At 33.6% G+C, this 19,570-nt stretch overlaps 1 protein-coding gene across 1 annotated transcript in view; it reads right to left on the bottom strand.

Annotated features, from left to right (window-relative positions):
* Positions 1-19,570, bottom strand: part of Malrd1 (MAM and LDL receptor class A domain containing 1) — a 647,937-nt gene that overhangs the window by 510,177 nt on the left and 118,190 nt on the right. Inside the window, exons 15-18 of the mRNA XM_063237894.1 lie at positions 15,366-15,518; positions 14,870-14,975; positions 13,854-14,221; positions 9,888-10,300 (exon numbers count right to left, since the gene is read on the bottom strand). Of these exons, the coding sequence (XP_063093964.1) occupies positions 9,888-10,300; positions 13,854-14,221; positions 14,870-14,975; positions 15,366-15,518 (1,040 nt within the window). The remainder of the gene's footprint in view (positions 1-9,887; positions 10,301-13,853; positions 14,222-14,869; positions 14,976-15,365; positions 15,519-19,570) is intronic.

Genomic DNA, 19,570 nt, shown 5'->3' with positions numbered 1-19,570 from the left:
TATGTGAATGTGTGTGTGAGAAAGAGAAAACATACATGAATGTGAAAGCTTTTTTAAAAATCAAACTCACCCCAAAGATAATTAAGATAACTAATCACTCACTCCTTTGCTAAAGGCATTAATCCTTCATGAGACTGGAGCCCCCAAGACCTGATTGACCCTTAATGATCTCACCTTTTAATGTCAAGACAGCAATTAAATTTCAACCTGAGTTCTGTCAGTGACATTCAAGCAATGCCAATATGAAAATGAAATCTCCATAGACACTTGCTCATACAGGATACTAGGAGGAAAAAAAAATTAGGTATTCTATGTAGATTGAAAATTTAGGTACATCATAGAACATACAGACTTGATTCTGGTTATATCATTTTTCAGATTTTTCTTCATCCTTCTTCTCTACTCACAATTCTCCAGGAGTCTGGTTCAGAGGTCAATAAATATCCTCAACCTTAATCACTTAAGAATTTATTTCTCATAATTTTTTTGTTTCTCCCACTGCCTTTAAGGCTTTTGCATCACAAAATATAAAATATACTTCATATGCAAGTTAAAAAGGAGGCTTAATAATTTTGAAATATAACTTTAAAAGTCCAAAAAGTTAATAATGAAATATTGTGTTTTCAATGTAAATAATGACATACTAAAGCAAACAACATGAGTGTTTAGGTGGAAATATTTATAAGACAGTATCTGGCATTCCTTTTCAAGAAACTAGTTTCAAACAATACTTAATCATATTTCAGAATGACAAAAGTTCACAATTCTTTTTAAAAAATACTTTCAAACATTGTCCTTAAAGTAGCTCCAAGTAGATATCATTATATAAGAAAGGAAATTTTGTTACAACCATTTTAAATTTCTTCTTATACCTTGAAATTCTGGGAGATGTTAGAATAATAATCATGAGTGACTTTCTTTTATCTTTTTAAGGAATATTTTTAGTAAACTGACAATTAAAACTGGAATATGAACTAAAAACACTAATCGGACACTAAGAAAGAGAATATTGTGTCCCTAATCAATAATGAGTTGATATATTCCATAAACAATTCTGGAAGGAGGCTGTCCTTAATGCATAAATTGGCATAGATCACTTTGCTCTCATAAATAGTACCAGAGTATTTTTGCTGAATGGGGAAAAGTTTAAGGCTATAAATAAAGATAAAACAATCACCTGACAAGGAATTACAAAGGCCCATCCCATTATCTTAGTGTACACTACATAACACATTGATTTTCCACTGAAGCTATAAGCCAAAATCATGTCATCAATATAAGCAAGCAAAACAGTATTAGGCTCAGTATGTTATCATGCTTTAAAAATTTTACAGAGAAAAGGCAAATCTGAAATAGTTTACATGAATAAACAAGGGCAAAGATACACACATTCTAGAGATACTTGAGAGTTTGTTCCCAGAGAGTGAACAATGTACCAATAAACTGTCCTTCTGATTTTCCACCTAGCTACAGGGACTGGCTGATCAAGAAAGATTCATCTCAGATATGTTATTTGAAGTAGAATTTAACAAAATGATTCAGCACTGATGATTTAATGCAACTTTCATTTTACACCTTTACATAAGTGTATTTAAATATTTTCTTATAAAGTAGAAGCTAGCAGGCAGATATTAGCATATGTAGCATATTCATGAAAATCCCCAAATAAATTCCCTAGTTGGAATTTCAACACCATTCAATATCCTTAGCAAAATCTGCAAAGTGGACATTGCGTTATATACACAAAATCAACATTTCCTCAAATCCAGCCAGGAATCAGGTAAAGGGAACTAGCAGTATCTAACAGCAGAAAAGACTCAAAGGCTGATACTTTTAACACCAAAGAAAGAAAGGGAGAGGAATAATTATGTCAAGTTTCAAAAGAAGCCACAGACTGAGCAAAGGTTGAAAAGACTGCCTGATGTGAAAGTATTCACCCTCATATTTAGCATTTTTTACTCATTTTGCCATCAGTTGGCAATTCATTCTCAAGCCAAATAGTTCTTACTCTCTTCTATCTCTTTTCAACATAGGTTTTATACCATTTGGATATCACTTATGGTAATAAATATTTATTAATTCAATAATTTCCCTTTCTATCTCCAGTGAAGATGATCCTTAACATTGTTCTATTATAGTTTTGGGGGCCAAAATATCATATGTCACTTAGTACTACAGCAACTGTAACAAGTACAGTAGGACTAAAATAATGGATTAAAGTAAGTGGACTTCTATTCTGACCTACACAATTTTTCAGTTACCCCTGCCTGGTTGTGTCCTCTATCCTTCTAGCCTCTAGTGTGGCTCTTCATAAGTGCATCCCTTGGTGTTAGTGTTTGATGGAGAAGTGCCAAAGGGGCTATGACTTTATTCTGACTTCAGCTCTGAGTAGCCTGAGAGAAATTTAAGAGGGTTAAACAAGATTTAGTAGACAGTTGAGTAAGCAACAAACCTAAGAGTATCACTCACTCAGAACTCACACAGGCAAACTACATCTAAACCTTTCAGTGCAAATTCTAGCAAACTACATACACGGTGAAGAAAATTGTTATACAAAATACCTATAAAATTTATACTTTCAGGAAAAAATGTATATACACACAGGATAGGTAACACAGTTGTATTTCCTCATGTTTCACTGAAAAGGAAGATTTGTGCTAATATTGTTTAGATAATATTTCATGCCTATATTCTGTAGTCTGAGTAACTACTATGAAGATAAAATGAAGATATGAAGATAAAATAGGCAACGAATTAATTCTTGTTACTATCGTATTAGCCTGTTTTGAACCTTTTATTTTTATTTTTTCTCTTCAAAATAATAATGTAAAAAGTTATCCTTTCAGCATTTATGTATTTTTTGTAATTTTTATTTGAAAGAGAATAAAACCAAACAAAATAAAACAGAATAAAGCCACAAACAAACCAGTGAAAGTGGCACAGGACTTCAAAACAATTGGAAATCAACAATGTTTACCATAATGCCTCTTGTTAGATTCAAAATAGTTTCCCCTACCTTCAGAAACAGTAAACATCAAACAAAGCAGAATAGAAACAATGAAAACAAAACAGTAAAAGCAATAAAAACTTTAAAACAAGATAACAGTAAATCCAAAATGGCCACCTTAATATATATTGTTATCTTTGAAATAGCTGCCCGTGCCATGGGATATAATAAAATCAAACAAGACAAAACAGAATAAAATCCAAGTCAACAAAACAACGAAAATGATACAGAACTCCAAAACAAGATAATAGGGAATTAACAGTGGCGACCACCTTCATCCCCATAGACGTTACATTGCCTGTTGTTATCTACTGAATAAATGATCAGACTATCAGCTTCAGGTCTGGAAAGTTGGTGAAATACTAAATACTGTAAGAATTAAATTGGGTTTTACCTCAATAGCTATCACTAGCAGCCTGTGAGCATTTATGTATTTAGTTTCAAGGAAATTGGCATGAACTTAGTATTATCTAGTATTGCTTTATTTCCAATATAACTTAGAAACATTTCCACCCCAGGAGTAAAAAAATGATGCATCATTTAAGAATTAATGGCATACATTACAAATGCATAATCAAATTATGATTAACAAAAGTTATTAAAATTATGCCACCTTTTATGATAAAATCCTCCTCAGAAAATATTTATTCCTTTATTATCAAAGGATATTAGCAAAGTTTAAAGGAAGTCTTCTAGTCTGAGTCAGAATTTTTTATGGATTTAAGAAGTCTAAATGGAGAATCTTTTCTTTGACGGTCCATGTTTCTTCTCAGGCCTACTTGGTGTTCAAATATCAACTTTGTGAAAATGAATCATGTTAGAAAGAAATGAGCTGAAGACTTCAAGCTCTGGTTTCTGTGATGCCAAAAAAGCGTAAGCTACAGAAAACTGAGTTTTTGCAACACTTAGCAATGACGGCCATAGTACTAAATGCATGCCAAGAAGATCGGTCCCACAAAAAAAAAAAAAAAAAAAAAAAAAAAAAAAAAAGACAACAGGGAGAAATATTTCAATTCTGTGTAAGAAAATATTTTCTGCCAGGGTATCCAGACGTAGGGTTGAAAAACCATGTGAAATACTAGATTCTCAACACTAGCAGTACCAAATGGGTTAAATCATTGGTGAGAAAGTATTTGAGCTAATTTTAGAGTTAAACTATATAAAATGAAATATTTTGTGATTCTAATTTGTAAGAAAACATAAGAAACGGCAGGTGAAAATGTCACATAGCAGATAGTTGTGTAATAGTCATTTTCTTGTATTTATGCCTGTTAGTCAAGGTTTCTACCACTGAGCTACATTCCATCTAGACAACTGTTTAAGTTAAAATGTGACATATCAATGAGACCGATACAATAAAAAATTTAACTGCTACAATTTCCTTTTCAAAGTCAGTAGTATGCTCTGTAAATGAATTTAAATATCTTTGGAAGTTATAAGTTGAGAGTCTTCAAAAGAGTGATAAAATATCTCTTTCTATTTTCATTCAATAGCTTCTTCAGTTAAGCATTACTCAAATGCCTTTCCTTGTTGACAAGTGACTCCCTAAGCCCTTCATTCTATAGTAAGTTGCTTTGCTGATTTGACTTTCCACAGAAATGTCACGCTGCTACAGAAACAGGAGAAAGTAAGACATCTTCTATTTAAAAATCATTCTGAGAAAAGGAATTATCCATAAGCTCTAAGAAATTCTAAATAACTTCTGAAAATGAAACAAGCCTTATGGTATGCATTAGTTACTACTAATTTAAAGTAATGACAGTTCTATCAAAATCAAAAGTAAATTAATTGCCTACATTTTAAATTGTTAAAGCTGCTAATCAAAGAATCATAACAAGTACAGCACTGTGGCCTAAACTCTGAGTTCTAATCATTAGAGCTAGTTACATTTTTCTGGTAGTGTTCTGGAAAAGCAGAACATTTGCTTGTCACATTCAAAGATATCCCACAATGTTAGCATGTGGGTCATAGGTCTACAGACATTCTCTCTCCCTCAGATCCACACTTCCAAAATGCATCAGCTGAAAAGAGAAATATCTAAGGAAAACATGTCTTGGAAAAGGACTGTTTAAGTTGATACAATCTATAATGTCTATGCATAAATTATATCTCTGCATTATTCTCTAGGACTTCTTTAAGCTCAACTTTTCATTTAATAATCTAGCACAACATATTAGTGCTACTAGTAGTGTTATTATATAATTAGTATAAATGATTCATTCTATAACCATCACATTTCAAAAAGCACTGGGACCTTCATGTTACAGTGTAGAAATGCCATTATTCTCTTTCATACAGTTCTTATGTCATCAGGCATGTCCTGCCTCAGAAAAATCTGAAGATATTTTACAAAATATAAAATTATGAGAAATATGTATCACTTTATGAGATTTATGTATCTTGAAAATTGGTATTCTGAAATAAATAAACCAACCTCTGGGATATATAAGAAATTTTTTAGATATTCAAAATAATTAGATTACAAGTTTATATCTTAGTGGAAAGATGAGTTAGTTAAGACACTCCAGACTTAGTGGCTGAGTTGCTACATATCTGATTTGAAGATCAAAATATTCAAGATAATACTGGACATTTTCAGTGTAATAGCTTCTCAATATTTTATTTCAAATATAATATGTAAGTACATTTAATTTATGAATAGTGTGGACAAAAGATATTTCAGCATCAGCACCACAGAGGTTTTGCTCTTAAATATCTCTTCTACTTGTGCTCTTAAATATCTCCAGACATTAAAGAAAACAGTATCTGGACCTTTATTTATTTATTGATAGAATGACTAGATCAGAGCAATCCCATTGGGATTATGAATTTTCTAATGCTATAAATGAGCTTTGATTTGGAATACAAATTATAATGGCAATAAAGACTATGTTTTGTGAAATTAACTATGTACATATTAATGTCAAATACTCCATGGGATTTAAAATGTGCCACAGAAATTCTGAAGTTTTATAGAACTAAAACTAATAAATGTAACAATCTATATTTTCTAAAGATTTAAATAATTTATATGAACCCAATAGCATATTCATAAGAAAAAGGCATGGTTTTACATATTTAACGTTTACCTAAAAATTTACTTCAGTGCAAATCCAAACTGATATTTATCTACCACAACAGATAAGAGTATTAGGTGAGATTCAGCTGTGTTTCACATAAAATGTATACGATAACAATCTTAATACAAAAAGTCACTAAATTTTTCAACTACCAAAAGTGAAATAAAAAAGTACAATTGTAAAAGTCACTTCTTCATGTAAGCCAATCACTATTCATGTGATTTAATAAATAGTCTTTTCTGCCAGTTTCAGATCATTAAAAAAAATAATGAACATATAATAGAAAATTAACAGTAAGTACAAAGAACAAAATGCAAACAATAGGTCTGGGTTTTGACTAAGTAAATATGAATTCAGTTGTTCAGTAAATCAGTCATTCAATAACACTATATAACTGGATTATAGACCCTACAGTTAGTACTAGGACACAAAAATGCAGAGTAGAAGAAAGTATCTGTCTTGGTTACTTTTCTCTCTCTGCTGAGACAAAATACACAATGCCCAAAATTAAAAAGAGGGAAAGGCTGGGCCAGGGACTTAGTTCAGCAGCTCAAGCACTTACCCGGCAAGCATGAGGTCATGAGTTTCATTCCCAGTACGGGAAAAAAAAAAAAAAAAGAGGCAAAGATTTATTTAGCTCACAGTTTGTGGAGGTTTCAGTCTATATTCATCTGGCTTCAAGGCAGTAGCATGGCACAAGGGCAACAATTCATAATGGCAGAAGAGAGCAAAAGCAACAAGAGAAAAGGAGGAGCACAGACAGAAGACTCTCGGTCTCTGACATTGTATGTAGGCTACCCACCCTGGAGTGGGTGTAGCACTCACACCCGTAATCCCAGCATTGAACCATAAATCAGTCACAAACTAGAAGCCTGTTCTCATGACTGCATGAAGCTTTGGAGGGACATAACAGTATCCAAATTCACATATCTAATATAACAACTTCCATCCAGAATATATAAAACACCTACGTATGGAAATAAAAAAAATAAAATTGATAATAATAAACTAATTTAAAAATTTATTAAAAGACTTGAAAAACATTTCAATAGTAGATATGTGGAAAATAAACACATGAAAATGAGTTCAACATAATTAGTGCCGGAACAATGCAAATTAAAACCAGAATTGTATGTAATTGTCTATTTCAGAAGGGCTAAAACTAAGAAGTATGAAAATAAAACCTAGCTTGGATGTGGAGGAAATGGAATGTTCATACACTGCTGATAGGAATGAAATATGGGAAACTTTAGAAGACAGGTTAAGGATCTCTTAAAGTGTTACTTATTTCTACCATATGATCCAACTCTTCTATTCAGTTATTCATCCACGAGAAATAAAAGTGGATGTTCACAGAAATACATATATACAACTGTTCGCAGCAGATTCATTCATAATAGCACAATCTTGAAGTAGTCTACCAATAAATCAGCTCCTAGATAAAACTATCTTTTACCCAAATGAATGACTGATACATGACATGATGAATCTTAAAATAGATCTGCTGAGTGAAACAATACATACCAAAAATGAGTATATAGTATATACTTTATACCATATAAAGTAAACTTTTATATAAAATTTTAGTATGTGTAAATTAATGCATAGTATCAGAAAGCAGTTTGATACTAAGAAGGAAGGACTAGATGGGTGTACTATAAAAAGGAACAGGGAATCTTTTAAAGGAAAAGTCTGTTTTTCATTATCTTCATTGTGATGATTGTTTCACCAGTTTCACTATTTATAGTTTATTATATCAATTATAATCCAGTAAATCTCATATCAAAGTTGGTAAGAAAGTTGCACTGGCTTTTTCTGTCAAAATTATGCAACTTTTACATATCAGGCTGAATATTTCAATCTGATAGTCACAAGCAAACAGTTCCTGAGCACTGCATCTACAATGTAGCCCAATTATATTACTTCATTTGAAATAAGTAATCTTGAGAAGTTAGATTTTTTTTTCTTTTAAGCAAATACTTAGTAAGTACCTGTTGGGCATAATGCTAGGTCACTGAATGGGCAATATCACAGTTAATTAAAGTGCTGATTGATACCACTGCTTTTTCTTAGTAGAATACCTCTAGTCTATAAATATCCACTTTCCAATAGAGGGAAATATCCTGTCTCTTAAAATGGACTCCATTTTTGCTGTCTTGAATAATTAATTCACACAGCATGTAGAATCTCTCAGGTCATCATTACAAGTCTAAATTCCATCTAAAATAAAAGACTAAAGAACCACTGTATATAATCAAACAGGTCAACCCATGTGTAACCCTAGGTGGGTTTCAGACCTCAATTTTTATGTTTATATTCATTACCAAAAGGTTCCTTGGTTCATCACATGTTTATCTGACTGTGAAAATGGCTCCTTGTAAAGTTGGTTTTATCCTGGAAAGCAATTCCTGAGTAAATATCATAAATACTAGTTTGGCCAAAATTACTCTAATTTAAATACACATTAACAATTAATTTGATGTGGATGAGCCTATATTAAATAAAAGTCAAAAACCTCTTAAATTTCATTTCATATCATTTACATGTGTAAAACACATTCTAGCTATCATACTACATGTGTTGGATTGGTTCCCATTTCTTTTTTTTTTTTTTTTAATCAGTACCAGGAATTGAAATCATGACCTACTGCTTGCAAGGTAAGTGCTTATGTCGCTGAGCTAAATCCTCAAACCCTGGTTCCCATTTCTTTAGTTGATGTCTCTCTAAATAAATCTCCAATACCAATTTGATTTTACAGACTAAGTCATATACAAGATAAATCTGTGGTTGGTAGGTCTCCAAAATTGATCCAGAGTTGAATTATTGGCTATGAAAATATTAACTAGATTTAGATAGAGCCAGCGATTTAAATTTGGGTAAATGAAAGTTTAGTGCATGTAAACAAACAGAAATGTTCAACCAGAAGTAGATAAGAAACTTCTAGTACAATTTTATTTGAACAAATAAGAACAAATATGCAGGCCCCTCATATTGTATCCTGGATGATATGTCAGAAAGGTAATGACTGACAATAATTTAGAAACTGTGAGTTGTAGTCTAAGCCGTAATTTTACTATGCATAAATTATTTATCCAAGGAAAAATAACAACTTCCCTGAGATATTTTTCTCTATATCTTCAAAGTATGAATCTTTTTAAAAGTATATCTGACTTACCCACTTCAGGGAATTGCTGAAAGAATCAAATAGTGTGCATAAATCTATCCTTTGCAAAATTATAAAAGCCACATACACTTTTGAACTTACAAGTCTGACTTTAAGAAATCAGGCAAGATTGAGAGTAAAACCAAATTGCATCAGAATTAAAGAGATTTGTACCTAAATTTGAGCTCACCATCAGAGAGGCTGCATGATTTTTGAATAAAGCATGCATCCTGCCTACAAATCACAGGCTCATCTATGGAAAGTCAAGGTGTTAAATGAACGATTCAAAATCATGATTTATGGGTCCAGGTAGACCCTCAGAGATCATGCCAAACTCATTTCTTTCCCAGATTTTTTTTTATTTCACTAGAACAATTACTTAAAATTGAAGGAATCTGAAGCTGTTTCCGATGCCATGTGTTCATCTTTAGAGATTCTAATCATACATTATTTCAGGTAGTCACGGAGCAAAGCAACTCAAACAGCTTTAGTACAACCTTAATGAAATGATAAATGTGTGTCAAAGTAACTTTGATCAAATTCCACTGGCTTTTAATTCAAGAATACAGTGATCTTTCACACTGCTTAGATATCCTGTGCCATTTCAAACACACATTATGAAACCCATTATTCATACCTGAAAGGGCTGCCTGCTGGAAATATTGAGGAGCTTCCTCATCCATCTGTTGCCCTGATTTCCAAATATCTCCCACAGTAGCTTCCCTCTTGAGTTACTCCAGACTCGTTGGTAGATAGCCAGCCTGTAAATGTGCTTTCCGAACATGTGATAGTAAAAGCGAAAGATGCAGTCTTTACCATCAGTGGCATTTAAGATGGGGCTGAGTAGCACAGCACTGTTTTGGAAAATCTGTGGCTCTGAAGATTCTATGTAGAGATAGTGACCTTGTGCCGTGCCCAAAGTATGATCCTTCATTGGCCCTGTATTAATTGTTGAAGTTGGACCCTGGATCCTGGTCCAATCAAAGATATCTTCTGTGTCTTGTTCCCAGTTACAAATTCCATTTTCAAAGTTACATTGTAGTTCAGGTTCTGAAATCACCAACAAATGACAGTAAAATTTATTAAACACCAAAAATAAGTATCAGTAAGGCTAATAACTGATGTTCTATTCCTGTAAAGTTGTCTTTTTAATTTAAATAGGCAACATCACAAATTTGGTTTTAGTTTGCTCTTTTGGGTCTGTTTTTTGGGTTCTGATGCTTGAACCTAGAGCCTTCATACTGAGGTACTACCCATTCCTCCTAACCCTTTCTTAGAGAAAGTATCTCACCAAGTAGCTAAATTGTCCAGACTAGGGTCAAACTTACAATTTTCAGCCTTCTAGAGTTCTGGGATTATAGGTTTGCACTACCATGCCTGTCCTAAAGTACAATTTTTACAAGAGTGAATAAATTCCAGGTAATTTATTAAATAATAATATTTTGTGGCCTAAGATAGAATTGCTTTGGGTATTACTGCCTAATTTTTTTTGTACTTTCTCCACTTCTACTAGCACAACTTCAGACAAATGACTATAATTTCATGGCTGGTTCACTATGACAAATTTCTAGTTCAGTGCATCTCAACCTTAACTCAATGTTCCAATCACCAGGGAGCACTAAAAAGCAAACAGATAAATATCACAGGCCAGAATTCGCCTCCTGAGTAGTTGATTTCATTGGTCCAAATAGTAACGCCATGTATCAGGACTGTTTAGAATCCTTTAGAGATTCTAATGAGCTGAGAACACTCAAATTCTGATAAAGTCTCAATATTTAAGATTACCTGCAGCTTGTGGTGAAATTCCTTCTTTCATGTTAAACACCAAAACAAATTACAATATAGTTCATTAGACATAGAGTGAAACCCAGAAAGGACATTTTTAGTAATTTCACAAGATCATTATGATGTAGGTGTTTTCACAATCTCAGCCTAAAAGCAACTGTTTTGGCATCCTGCCCCCATCCCAACTATCTTTACATACTAGTACTAGAATGACAAGTTAAATCCTTTAGGATACTTTCATTTAAATACAAATGTAAAACTCTTTCCCAAATTAAACTGTATTCTGGTTCACCCCCATCCGTCCTGCCCTTTATTAGGTGCCATCTTCTCTATGTAGCTTAAAACCTTCTGCTTCCTCCATTTGTTTATCCTTAGTGTTGTATTACACATATTGTTGGCTCCTGAGTCTCATGGGCGGTAGTTTTTTCTTCTCAGGATTGTAGCTCATCTGAGCTAGTGCTTTTGAACTTCTAACTCTCTTCAGTCTGTAGGTAATTCCAACTCAGAACGGACAAGCCCTTTAGCAATTAAATATTCTATTTCTAGGGTAACATAGTAATATTTTCCTCTTATGAAACATGAAGATTTTATTGGCATCAGGTATTTGCTTTAGAATAAATGGGATAAAATATACATTAGCAATATCTGAGCCAAGGGGATAGGATTTAGAATTCACAGGTAGTTCAACACTTTAGTTTCATTTACATAATATTTTAAAACAGTAAATGTCAGCTGTCCTTTAACTATTCATCTTAGAAATAGTGTTTGGTACAAAAAGTGGACAAACACCCTGAAATAATAAATAAAAGCAAATGTGAATAAATGCAGCCAGGCAAGAACAAATCATCTGTCTCTGAAAACCACATAACAGGAGCTTACACCTAATGAAGGGAACCGAGTGAGTAAATGTCAAATGGGAGATGAGCTTTCACTTGATATTTCCACTCTTGCAACTAATCAAGCCCAGCTGTGCCGAGAGCTGGGGACACACAATGTACTCTCCAGGTGTCAGTGTTTGGCTGTAGAGCAGAAGGAGAATGTCAAGCTGCTGCAGTTTTGACATAAACCTGGCACTAAAGCCAACAGATTTTACAGTGCCTGTCTTCCTGCTGACTGCACACCCATCTTCATCTCCAGAGGGAATATATGGGCTCCAACCTTCAGTGAAAGACCACACCACTATAGATACTTTAGAAAATATTCCAAGGGCTTCTGAATATCTAATGTACACTATGGTATCAATAGTATCCTGCAATGGAAAGCTGTGAGAGAAAGTGATATTCTGGTAGAACTATTACTTGCTGCTACTACACAATCATGAAAAGCATTATGCTATTATAGTTGCAACTCCCCTTCTTCTATTCTACTAATACTGCGGAATATTGAAGGATAATTTTCCTGTTCTCAGGAGCACAAACCCTTTTATGAGTAGGATTTTAAAAATTTGGTAAAAAAGAAAGAAAAGATTTCCCAAATGTGCAAACGTAAGTGTTGGACAAGACATATTTCTTATGATGATTATTGTCAAAATCATCAATTTTAATTGCACCCACTCAAAGAAAGATTGCGCAAATTTCATGAGGTGTGTGATAATTCTAACTCTAACACACCTAACCTTAATATGTCTTTGCTAATATATACTTACATATGCAAAAGAACGCCCATGCATAGCTCTCTGCAATGGTTTACATGAAACTTCCTTAATGTTTCCTACGTCATATGTAAGTAATATAGCTCTTGAGTTTACAGTTAACTTCCTGATTTAATAAATATATACCTTGGAATTTAATAATTATTCCAATTAATGGACAAGGAGCTTGAGTTCCAGGTGACAAGCAAACTGTTTTCTAAAAGGATTTTTTTTTTTTTTGGCTTTTTTCCGGTTTTTTTTTTGTAACTGAAAAACTATTTGCCTCTGATTCATTTTTAGAAGTGCATTAAGTGCTCTTAGAACTTGATTCATCCTATTGTAAGATCCATTGCAATCCAATATCACAAGGTTTTGTTAATTTAGAAACTAGAACTAAATTTTTAGACCATACTCTTTGCTCTGTAGAAACAAAACTTAAATGACACTTTACATACGTTCCCCAAGCTTTATCCCTCACTATCATTGTGTCATAGTAATTCGCTGCCAGCATCACTCCCTTGGGGCACAGCCAATTCCCTAATGGGATTCCTGAATCACCTCTCCTCTAATCCATATCCACAGGAACATTTTTCAACTTTCCAAGTATGTGATAATATCTCCCTTCTTAAAACCTTTCAAATATGACATGCTTCTTTGGTCCAAACTCTAAATATCTTAAGACCTAGCCACCTCCACATCCCCACCTGTATAATTCCCGTTCATTGCCTCACTCCAGGGACACCAACTATCATGTATGTATCTTGCAGTCACACAGTTGGGTTTTTTGAGCATATATGTCTTGCCTTATTATTTTTCAGATCTCAGCAAAGCCATCAATCTCTAGAAAGTCCAATGCCGTTATTATATAAAGTCAGAGCATGCTTATTCATAATTTGGTCAAAGCTACCATTTTACTTTTTTTATTAAATATTTGACTATCCTTCAAATAGACTTCAAATTCCATGAAAAGAGAGACTTTGTAATTTTATTTACCACTTTATTCCTAGTATCTTGCTAGTAAGTCTAACTAATAAATACTGATGTCCCTGATGAGTTACCCAGCATAATCTTTACCAACTTTAGACTAAGATTTAATGTCACTGGTTTGGCTAAACTAAAAGAACAATCGAAGTCCTCACTCATAAAATGAGTAAGATAAGCTAAAACAAAAGGAAACCAAAAGCTTACCACAGTCAGCCTCATCAGTCCAATCACCACAATCATCCACAAGATCACATAGCTGAGCCTTTTCCACGCAGGCCTTGGTGTGACCACACCAAAAATGATCTGGTGATTCGCAGCTCTCCACAGGAAGAGGAAGAGTGCAGTTTTCAAATCTGATATCATCAATAGCTGACACCCCATCATAAAGGCCCAGACTGGCTTTATCTAGTGACAAATAAAAGGGCTGAGTGAGGCGCCCTAGCTGGATGGCTGCCTCTGACCACTGGTTGCCTTGGTTGTACCACACCCTCCAGAGGATGGTTGACTCCTTGGAGTTTTCCATGTGGAGCTCTAGCTTAGCTGCTCCCACAGACAGGCCATAGTTATAAAACCTGCAAAAAGCAAACACAAGCAATGGAAACAATTTGTAGGGCACTGCATTGTGCCAAAAGCCTGTTAATCATTAGTTATCAAACAAGCACGTTTCTTTCTTAGCTCCTTTCTTACAATAACTGTAGCTACATGTTTGCAAGAGTTTATCTGCCAAGGTGGAACCCTTTACAAAGGAGCTCCTACAGACAATGTACAAGTCATTGATAAATATCACTGACTCAGAGAAAAAGAGTTTCTTTCATCTTAAGAAGGAAAACAACTAATCAAGCATAGGACCTGTAATTCCAGCAATCTGGGATGCTGAGCTAGAAGGATTTCAAGTTCAAGCCCAGCCTAGTTTAGCAACTTAGTGAGACTCTGTCTCAAAATAAACAAACAAAGAAACAAAATTTTAAAGGATGTATAACCTCAGCGCAAAGGCCCTGGATTCAAGGCCCATTATGACCACTATCAATGATAATAAAATGGTAATAATAATAATAATAATAATAATAATATGTTCTTATATTAAAAGCACATTGCTACTGTAATACAAGAACTACCTTAAAAATAAAATCAGAGTTTAAAACTAGACTAGCTAACAAATGCAGGAATATGTCTGAAACACTGGACTACTAGGATGATTGACTATTGCCTTTAATATTTACCAGAAATAAAGGGTACAACCAGGTCCTGTTTGGCTGAAGGTTGGACTCTGTAGTTTAGCAACTTGGAACAAGTTGCTACTATTCTTCATAATGAACATAAAATGTCCTATTCAGATACAAAACAAAACATTAGTTATCCTGCATTCTACAACGAATCTGTCTTTAATCCTACAGCGTAAGTTTCATATCCAACTAAAATTAAAATTATATAGCCATTTTAAAAACCCAGTAATAGTAGCTATTAGTCAAATTTGCTTTCACAAACACTGAACTACTATCTATATATAATTTTAAATGATTCCAAAAGCAATCAATGATCTCAGTTCATTCAACCAAAAATGCCTATCTGTTCCACTCATAAAGGAATCATTTCATCCAAACAACATAAACATAATGGGTGATATTCATATAGCCCACTGTTTGCACTGCTTCTCCCATCATCTGTGCTCTAAAGGAAGGGTAAATAGAAAGAAGCAAAGTCTCACTTGTTTCTTACCTGAAGGCGAGTTGTGGGTATGATCCGTAGGAGGGGCCTGATACTCAAAATCAGCACCAAGATCACTTGGGGAACTCCATATCCAGTCAAAATCGTCACCACTGACTGCTTCAAACCAGCTACAGCTACTAGCTTCAAAATCACAATCGGAAACTGAAGAACAAAAATGCAGCTCTTAGCCTCTCTCTTTACAGGGCTCCTACACTTCGAAAAGGCAGAGCTGAATGGAAATGATCCTAATACACTTCTCTACATCAAGGAATACATTCAAGGAGACACAGAAAAAGTTATTTTATATCTGAAAAATGGGCTCGTGCTTTTCATATCAGAAATTGGGAATGCAAAATTCTCAAATTAAGAAAATTATTTTCCCAATTTTTTTTCTAAGACACAGCATCATTCATCGATTCTACCTAAAGAATTGTCAAGATTTTCTTACCTTATTCAGATAGTAACACCAGTTTCCCTGCTGTTACCAGTGGACAGTTTTGTTACTACAGAATATTTTATGTTAAGCCATAAAAAACAGCTATTTAAAAAGTTAATATTTGAAAAATCCCAGATCTACTACATCTATACAATGTTTACTCCTGGTTATTGTAGAGCTTAATGTTTCCCTAATAATTATACACATTGACCATGTTAGTGTAGAGAAGAAAATTTTGTTTGTTTTTTTTTCAGGATAATATGAAGAGAAATAACATCTATAAAGAATCCTTGACACAGATAAGAAGAATAAAACAGAAACGGAGGGTTAGGGATACAGCTCAGTGGCACAATGCCTGACTGCTGCGAAGCTGGGGTCTTGAAGTCAATTCCTTGTACAAAAAATAGTGAAGTAAAAGAAAGAAAAGCTATAAATAGCAGTAGTACAGATAAAATATTCCCAATAATTACCAAATTCCTCATGTAATAGCCACTATACTAAATGCTTTACACAGATACAACTTTTAAAATCACCTAAGGGATAGGTATTGTTTTACAAAAGAAGAAATGGAAGTTAGGAAAAGTTATTCATTTTAGCACAGCTAAATAGTTGGAATTCAGATATTTCAACTGCTAGTTCAGTATTCTCTGTAAGTCTTGACAATAACTGTAAATTGTCATTAGACTGCAAAAAAGCATAAGCTAAAAATGTATAATCTGAATTTGCTTGGTTTATTGTATATGTTCAGCTATTACTACATTATAAAATGCAAAATGAGGTTCATTTCCATTAATGGTTATTACCCTGGGATCTTTTGTCATTGTCTATTTTTATCCAGTAAATAAAAACCTGCATAGATGTTTCCTTTCAAAAGGAATTGAATTAGGAAGGAAGCTATATGTTTCAGAGATAAAATATAAAGTAAACCAGTAAATGAAATTTTAAAATTTAGAAAAACATTTTAATCTATGATAAACAATCTCCATTTTTGAAAATTCTACTACTAAATGGAGAGGAATGTGTAGTAACAAAAGTACAAACATCTGGTTTTTCAAAGTGTCTACAAAATATCCAATTTCAGAATTTATTCGCTATCTATCAAATTTCTGGCTCCCTAATTTGACAAGCACACTACTTCCAAATCTTATCAAGTCAATTCAGTATATGAATATATCTAAATATAAATACATTTGAAATGTTCAATCTACTTGAATAATATATACCTGTATTTCAAAACACAGAAAAAACTAGAAATAAGCAAGATGAAGAAATGCTACTCAAAAGTGAAAATAATAATGAACATTACAAAGTAGAGATAAACTACAGACTTTAAATTATTGTGTTTTTAAAGTCTGCCTCTATTTCTCAGTGTATGATGTACAAACTATATATATATATAAAGATTTCAAAGTATGTTGGTATTATGTGAATCCCTGAGAAGCAAATCCTTTGATTTCTATTTTATAACATCTGGAAAACAGGATCTAAGAGTACTTGTTACACACATATAAAAACTTGTTACACACATATAAAAACAAGCTGTTGCTTCTGTTTAATATCTACCCAGACAGCTACCTGAAAAGAGAACCTAATTATGTACTGCCAAGGGATATACTGCTGCAGATATAATGAATATTCAAATGGTAGTAAGATTTTTAAAGACCACTGCAGGGACTGTAGTTATTTTGGACAAGGTCCTTCAAAGACAGTTTCTCCCACTGTATGCTTCAGAAACACTGCATTCCCATGTTTATAGTTATTCCTTATTCCAAAAAGCCAAGAAATGGAAGCCAGGCACAGAAAGATAAATACCACATGAGCTCACTCCTATATGGAATCCAAAACAGTTGATCGCTCTGAAGTTGAGTAAATGCCTTCTTACTAGGCTAGGGAGAGTAAGTCAGAGAAAGGGTGGGGAAAAGTTGATCAACGTGTAGTAATTCACAATCAGACAGGAGCAAAAGGTTCTCATGTACTACTGCAGAGCAGGGTGGCTACAAATACTGATAACGTACCGTGTATTTCAAAGACATTAGATGGGTTGATTTTCTATGCTTCCATCACAAAGACATGATAAAACATTTGAGAACACAGAGATGCTTACCTTTATCTGTACATTGCACAATGTATACATTCATTAAAACCTCAAAGGCACCCATAAATATGTACAAGGTATGTCATTTAAAATTATTCTAAGAAAATGTAATTTATAAAGACAAAAATGTTGTTGAAATTTACATATACTTTTTAAATTTCTTCACGTTTAAAAATCTAAATGATAAATATAATAAACAGATATTGAAGAGGCATAGAAAATTATGCACTGCATATTCATATCTAACTAAAAAATACAATATTCTGGGTATGTTTTAATAATTGAGACTCAAGGATTTCTCAGTTTCTGGGGCATTATTGACTTCTCCAATTATCTGTCAGAAGCATCATCATTTTCAACACCATTTACTCAAGAGTTCCACATACACCATGATGCTCGAAGAAGCTCTTATATTCACAACAGAGTGCTGTTGACACAGGATTTCTGACAGTTACACTTGTCTGTTCTGTGGTCAGGGGTAGAAAAGCTAATGACTTGACAGCCACTTTTACTTACTGTGAGAAAAATTATTGATTGGGCTATATTAATTACCTGAATATAATGATATTAGTTGCCCTTGAGAAAAAGGCACTAGGAAATATTGGCTGGGTTGAGAAGATCCATTACTGTCATCTACGCAGCCTTTCATTGAAGTAGAAGATGAAATTATAAAGGACCCAAGAATATTTAAGACGAAAAGAATCCAGAATCAGATTTTATCTCACTTCCAACTCAGAGTACACTTTGTGGTAAGTAAGCATAAAGTGTGTAGAAGGGAAACCTTAGATGAAAATATGGGTCTCACACAAAGATTTGAATCTTCATAAGAGGAAATATGCCCTGACATATCAAGTGGTTGAATGTCAAACTCCTTCTTGTGTTAGCCACATAGGCAAGCTACACTAATTGTGTCAGTATTACTGGGTTTAAAGGAGGGGTCTGTATTAGATGATGGGACAAAATACTTGACAACTACAACTTAAAACAAAAGAGGATTATTTGAGTCATGGTTTTATAGGATTTAGTCTATGGTCAGTTGTTTCCAAGGAAGAAACACCATGGCAAAAGAGCACAGTGAAGCAAAGATCTTAGTTCATAGCTGTGGCATCCAGAAAAAGACAAAGGGACAAAGGACCATGTCTTGCTTCCATAAATACCCAGACACACCCAGAAGTGAGCTTTCTTAACCCGCTAGGTGGCTTGTGAAGTAATCAAGTTGATAAATTTAGTCACAAAAGCTAAGCCTATGACCGGAAATAATCCAGAAAATACCCAGGTCCAATCAGTGATGTCCACGATGGCTTACAAACAGATCTGAATCATTAAAGACATCACTGCACTATGGGAAATATCTATTGATACTTTACCAATTATTTAGTCCTCATGAAATAGCTTGGAAAATATTATAGTGTCCATTTTAGAGATGAGAAATATAAGTTTGAAATGGGAGTAATTTGTAATATTTCAGAACTCAGTAATACTGACATGATTCCAACACAAATATAATGTTAAAGCCTACACTCTAAAAAATGCACTGCTTCTAATTAGTCAAGCAGAGAATAATAAATGTAAAAACTACTATGCACCAAGACCTCTGTTACATGTTTTAAACAGAAGATAATACAAAATCTAAATATGTCTGACCAAGAACTGGCTGTGGAAGTAGCTTTTAGAATACATAAT

Source organism: Cavia porcellus, unplaced genomic scaffold, assembly GCF_034190915.1.
Source record: "Cavia porcellus strain 051 isolate PalLab524CR breed Dunkin Hartley unplaced genomic scaffold, mCavPor4.1 scaffold_27, whole genome shotgun sequence".
NCBI lineage: Eukaryota > Metazoa > Chordata > Mammalia > Rodentia > Caviidae > Cavia > Cavia porcellus.
This window is presented reverse-complemented; position numbering and strand designations above follow the sequence as displayed.